At 40.5% G+C, this 6,617-nt stretch overlaps 1 protein-coding gene across 1 annotated transcript in view; it reads left to right on the top strand.

Annotated features, from left to right (window-relative positions):
* Positions 1-333: 333 nt before the first annotated feature.
* LOC119417993 (DNA repair protein XRCC3-like) overlaps positions 334-6,617 on the top strand; it is a 54,853-nt gene continuing 48,569 nt past the window's right edge. The window contains exons 1-2 of the mRNA XM_037685239.1: positions 334-408; positions 1,957-2,017. Of these exons, the coding sequence (XP_037541167.1) occupies positions 334-408; positions 1,957-2,017 (136 nt within the window). The remainder of the gene's footprint in view (positions 409-1,956; positions 2,018-6,617) is intronic.

Raw genomic sequence — 6,617 nt, 5'->3', positions numbered from 1 at the left:
ACGGCTCATTAAACCCTGGTTACCTAAAGACCCTGAACTCAGCACGGTTCATTAAACCCTTGTTACCTCAGGACCTTGTCCGGTGTAAGACACTGGATGAATGTTCTGACCTAAATAAATTAAGAAATGTTTAAAAATAGTTTTGAAGTAGATTCTGACGGTTCTGTCTTGGATCCAGTTTTTCTTTTGGGGGGGGGGGGGGGGGGGGGGGGCCAATTGAACTCAGTGTGGCCCATGTAAAACTCTGTCTTGATGTTTGGAGACACTCTGGTTGGATTTTCAGTCTGTTTATTTGTTTTCCATCTAAGAGCAACATTATCAAAGGAGCAAAGGATGATAGAGGACTTCAGGAAACATCATGGAGGTCAGCACTCCACCATCAACATAAACAACGCTGAGGTGGAGCAGGTCAGCAGCTTCAAGTTCTTCGGCGTTCACGTTACTGAAGATCTGTCCTGGACTTTACATCCAGACACTGTGGTCAAGAAAACCAGACAAAGACTCTACTTCCTAAGAAGACTAAAGAAGTTTGGTACAAACACCAGCATCTTCACCAACTTCTATAGTTGCCCCACTGACAGCCTGCTGACAGGCTGCATCACAGGGTGGTACAGGAACTGCACCAGTCAGAAAGTTCTACAGAGGTGGTGCAAACAGCAGAGGACATCACTGGTAGCAGTCTCCACACCATCCAGGACATCTACCACAGCTGATGTCTGCGTAAAGCAGCATCATTAAGGACCACACCCACCCAGCACAAGGACTCTTCCATCTACTCCCCTCATGCAGACGATACAGGAGCCTGTCATCACGTACAAAAAGACTAAAGGACGGTTATTATCCACAAACTGTCAGATTACTGAACTCTAGATAAATAACACTGAACAACTGACAATAACTAATAATTCAACCTCATGTGCAATAACCTATATGTGGTATATGTTGATTATGTGCAGTATACTGCACATATATATATATATATGTGTGTGTGTATATATACACATATATATATTTATGTGTGTGTGTATGTATATATATATATATACACACATATATATATATATATATATAGCTATAGATATATATATATAAATATATATATCTATAGCTATATATATATATTTTATATATATAGCTATAGATATATATAAATATATATAGCTATATATATATTATATATATGTATATATATATATAATGTGCTTTTTAGCTTATATTACTACCTTGAAATACTTGAAATAATTTGTTCTTTGATTTTGTAGCGAGTCAAATCGGTCCTCATCCTGAGCATTTGATTGTACTGTTGACCTTGTGTTGACCTTGCGTTAACGTGCATATGACAAATAAACAACTTGAACTTGACTTGTCTCCTGGCCAGTTTGTGAAACTGCAGTCCTGGACCTGGAGGTTTTTTCCAACAGGTTTAATTAGTCACTTGATCACGTGACCAGCTGCTTCTGGTTGAAGCTCAGAGGAGATCAGGCCTCTTCAGTTCTTGGCCCTAAACTTTGAAACAGTGTGCCCCCAACATTAGACAGGCCACTTCAGTGTCTGCTTTTAAAAACACACCTGTATTCACCGACATTGAACACAGTGTGATGTGATTTACTATCCCGTTGTTCCTCGTTGTGTTTGTGTTTTGATGCTTTTAATTATATCCTGTTAGCTTTTACTTGATGCTGTAATTTTATTGTTAAGCACTTTGGTAACTTTGGTTTCTGTTTTAAATGTGCTCTATAAATAAATCTGACTTGAGTTGAATCCTGACTCACAACAGAAACTAAAACCCCCAACAGTCCTCTGGTTCTTGATCCATTTTGAATTTAAAAAGATTTACAAAAACAACAAGCAGAAATTGAAAATGGTCCCTATAATCCAGAGAAGAATATCAGTTTTTATTTTTACACCTAGAACTTGTCACAGTTGAAGTCTTTGTGATTGTCTCTGGTCACTCAGGGTCCAGGACTCCACAAACCCCCTCCCTCCAAACTGCAGCGTCTCTGCCGTCGTGGGCCAGGTGAGGGGCGAACACCACCTCCAACCTGCGAAGGGCGCTGCTCTGGTTGCCACGAGAAACTGTCCCTTGGAGACGCCGCATCATCAGCCGAACCATGACCTGATTGGCCCAGGCCAGACCGAGGGCGGGACAGACTGAGGAGGACAAAGGACTGAGACAGAGACATAGGTCTATCAGGTCCACGAATGATCATATACAAAATATAAATACATTGTTTAATGTAATAGAAACTATAAAATACAGAATGTCATAACACTTTATCCTGATGCATGCTCAATAATCCAGGTAGAAAAATCTAAAAAAGTAAAATCTGGTCCTCTGGACATTCAAAAAAAAAACAAAACAAAGCAAATCAACAAAAAAATGTAGAAACGTTTCGTCTCTCATCCGAGAGACTTCCTCAGTCTGAGGAGCTGTTTTCAGCTCAGTCTCTTAAATAGCACCTTCTCAGAGTGGATCAACCAGTTTGCTGCTGACAACCAAAACCAGCTGATCACATGCTCAAGAAGGACCATCAGCCTAACAATGGATCATTAGCACCTGATGGCTGTTTACTACTCACAGAGGGCTGAGTGATACTAGCAATCACAGCATTGTAAGAGGGGGACAGTTGAACCTGGAGGCTCCGCCCCTGTTTAATGATGGACGGTTTCTTTTCACAAAGATGGCCTCCTTTACTCCTCTCAAACCATCGTTCCTCTCTGTCCAGGATGTGAACATCTTCATCCTTGAAAGAGTGACCGCTGGCCTGGAGATGAGTGTAGACCTCAGAGTCCTGGCCTGATGATGTTGATCTTCTGTGCTGGTCCATCCTTTTGGCCAGTGGCTGTTTAGTTTCCCCGATGTAAGACTGATCACCCTCCTGACACTGAACAGCATACACAACATTACTCTGTGCCGGGGGACTGGATCTTTGGGATGAACCAGTCTTTAATGTATTTTGGGGTTTAAAAGCCACTGGGACGTTATGTTTAGAAAATAAACGTCTCAGTTTCTCTGATACTCCCTCAACATCTGGAATGACCACTGGTCTGGGTTCCTCCTTTTCACCTGATGGCTGACTGGAGTCCTGTTTGGGTTTCTTCTCTGCTTTTAGGAAGGCCCAGTTAGGATATCCACATTGCTCTAGAGCCTGTCTTGTGTGGGATTTCTCCTTCTGCCTGGCTCCTGAGCTAGTGGGGATGCTGTCTGCTCTGTGGTACAGAGTCCTGATGACTCCTAACTTGTGCTCCAAAGGGTGATGGGAGTCAAACTGCAAATACTGGTCTGTGTGGGTGGGTTTGCAGTACACCTCGGTTTGCAAATGTCCTCTATCAGAGACTGAGACCTCACAGTCCAAGAAAGCCAACCTGCCATTTTTTACATCTTCTCGTGTGAACTTGATGTATTTATCCACAGAGATGATGTGGTCAGTAAAATGTTGGACTTCCTGAGATTTGATTTTAACCCAGGTGTCGTCAACATACCTGAACCAATGACTTCGTGGTGTCCCTGAAAAGGACGTCAAGGCTCTCTTTTCTACCTCCTCCATGTACAGGTTGGCAACAATAGGAGAAACTGGAGACCCCATAGCACACCCATGTTTCTGCCTATAATATTGCTCCCCATATGTGAAGTAGGTTGACTGCAGGCACAGTTTCAAGAGTTGACACAGTTGTTCTGTGGAAAGCGTGGTCCTGCTGCTCAGAGTGGTGTCTGATTTTAATCTTAAACTGACCACCTCTACTGCATCATCAACAGGAATGCACGTAAAGAGTGATGTGACATCAAAAGAGACCATTGTTTCATCAGTCTCCATGATGACATCCCTCACCTTGTCCACAAAGTCCATGGTGTTCTGTATGTGGTGTTCTGAGCTGCCAACTAAAGGGATGAGTACAGACGCCAGATATTTGGAAACATTGTAAGTGACAGAGTTAATCATACTAACAATTGGTCTTAAAGGTACACCTTGTTTGTGGATTTTAGGTAAACCATACAGACTAGGTGTGGCCTCCCCTGGGTACAGTCTGTGGTACAGAATACGGTCAATAGCCTTGTCCTGCTCCAAAATTTTCAGGCAATCTATCAATTTCTTCTTGTAACCACTTCCTGGATCTCTTTTCAGAGGTTCATAAGTGTTTAAGTCACTAAGGAGTGTCATAACTTTCTCATGATAGTCTTTCTGGTTCAAAATCACTGTGCACCTTCCTTTGTCTGCTGGGAGAATGATGATGTTTTTGTCCTTGCTAAGAGTGGTGAGTGCATCCCTCTCCTCTCTACTGATGTTGGAAGGTGGTGGTTTGGCATTGCTGAGGCAGGATGAAACTTTGATTCTGAGCTGTTCTGCTTCACCCTCTTTCATTTTGTTGTTGCGGATGGCTGACTCAGTAGCTGTGATCATCTCCACCAGAGGAATTCTACTTGGTGCAACCGCAAAGTTCAGTCCCCTGGCAAGAATCTCTGTCTCTGGCTGGGTGAGCTGTCTGTCAGATAAATTCTTCACCCACTTTTCTGTCTCCCTGGCATGTAATTGACTACTGGAGTGTTGTCCTACACTGAATGTGTTGTTATTGGAATAGTGATGTTGTTGATGAGCTATTAGTACGTTAAACTCGAAGTCTCTCGGATGAGAGACGAAACGTTTCTACATTTTTTTGTTGATTTGCTTTGTTTTGTTTTTTTGAATGTCCAGAGGACCAGGTTTAACTTTTTTTTAGGTCATAACACTTTATTAAATATTTGACAGTTAATTTTATTAAAATATAATGAAGAAATTAAATATTAAACCATATATATAAAAATAATTTATTTGGAAATGTAAAAAAAACCTGGAATTTGTTTCCCAGGATTAAATCATGAAGCTGTTTTTACCCCAAACAGTCAGCTGATTGGTTAAACACATCTGTGACCTGAAAAGATAAATAAATATCAGAAAAACAACATCTTTTATCAATGATCCCTGAACTATAAACAACAACAAACAAAACAATAAGAGCAACAATATAAACAACATTACCAACAAAGAAATACCAACACAACAAACGTCTTCCTCATGAGGGAGTTTTTCCTTTCCACTGTTGCATCTGTGCTCGTGTAGAATGAACATATGCTGTATATATTCATAAATTAAACGGATTCTTTCATTTTTCTGGACTGGATAATATCGTGCATTGAATAATTAAAAATGTAACGTGAGACGTGTTTATCTTTGACCCATCAAATGAATGCGTCATTTATTTACAGAATCAAAGTTTAACATCACACATTTACATTAATTTGGCAAAATGAAAATAACAACATGGCTAATTTAGCAAGTTTTACAAGGATTAACCATACGGCAATGGTTGGAAACCTTGCTTCCAGCTGTACAACAGACATTTCTGAAAATATCTGGAATGATTTGCTAGCAAAATAGAAGAGTTTAAAGATGGAAAATGAAGTTTAAGTTGAGAGAGATGGGTGAGGGAATTTGTCTGTTATACCAGAACAACACGCTCCTTTGGACCAGCTTAACCCAACGGTACACTTTGGTTGAGATCTACTCTTTACCTTTGCAGATGATAGTTTCAGCGTTGGTGTAGAGCTTTCCTTTCAACTCTTCCAGCGTCTCCGTAAGAACAGCTAAACCTCAGGAGTCGTGAGATCATCCAGAACAGACATTTCATAATTCCCTGATCTTCTCTCGTTCAGCTTATTTTTCTTCCTCCAGCATCCTGAATTCCAGCCTTCTGAACTCTGGAACTGCTGTCAGAACCGCAGAACCAACTCACAGCATTCTCTCAGCGTTCTCCTCAGCGTTCTTCCTAGAACTGCCGAGAACTTCTCAGAACTACTGAGCTCTCCAGAACTCGACTGGAGCTGGAACCCCTGTACCCGCAGAACCTCTGTGAACTAGGAAGTGCTGCACCTTTTAAAAGAGCTCACTTCCGGTTCATTTGAGAACTTTCTGATTGGTCGATGAACCAAAACAGAGGTGTGTTTTGTGATGTAAGGTGTTATTAAAAAGTCAAGGAAAAAGATTAGATTGTTTAAGAACAGACAGAAGATATTATGAAGAACTCAGACTTCGTGGAGTCAATTCTCTAGTATCTTCCTGTAAAAGTTAAACATGACATTTCTTTTTCAGTAAACTAAAAGTTGACCGAAACTTGACCTTTGACCAACTTACACAACTTGCTCATTGAAGACAGAAAATCAGACAATGCATCATTAACCTGATTTCTACTTTGAATGAGGATTAACAATCATTATTACTGTTTCACAGTTGATTTAAATGAGTAGTTCACTTCAACATTTAAAAATGGTTTGAACTAACACAATTTGATTATCAAAACATTTGAAAAATAGTAATGATAATAGAAAGTAGTATTCTTTCACTTGATCAATTCAAGAAAGAAAGTCTCAGGATGGGTCAACCTGTATTTCTGGATTCAAATCAATGAAATGACAGTTTCTGTCCCATAAGGTCCTTAAGGTCAGGATTTGACCTCAGGCCTAGTTCACTACAGTCCCCCCTTTGGAAATCATCGCCTGTCCATGGGGATGAATTCCAACATGAACTTACGCCTTCGAATGTCCTTGAGCTTGATGTAATCCAGCAAGGAAAACAAAAGTCAAA

Source organism: Nematolebias whitei, chromosome 12 (genome assembly GCF_014905685.2).
Source record: "Nematolebias whitei isolate Nwh7 chromosome 12, NemWhi1, whole genome shotgun sequence".
Classification (NCBI taxonomy): Eukaryota; Metazoa; Chordata; class Actinopteri; order Cyprinodontiformes; family Rivulidae; genus Nematolebias; species Nematolebias whitei.
The sequence above is the reverse complement of the archived record's forward strand: the minus strand, read 5'-3'. Positions and strand labels throughout refer to the sequence as shown.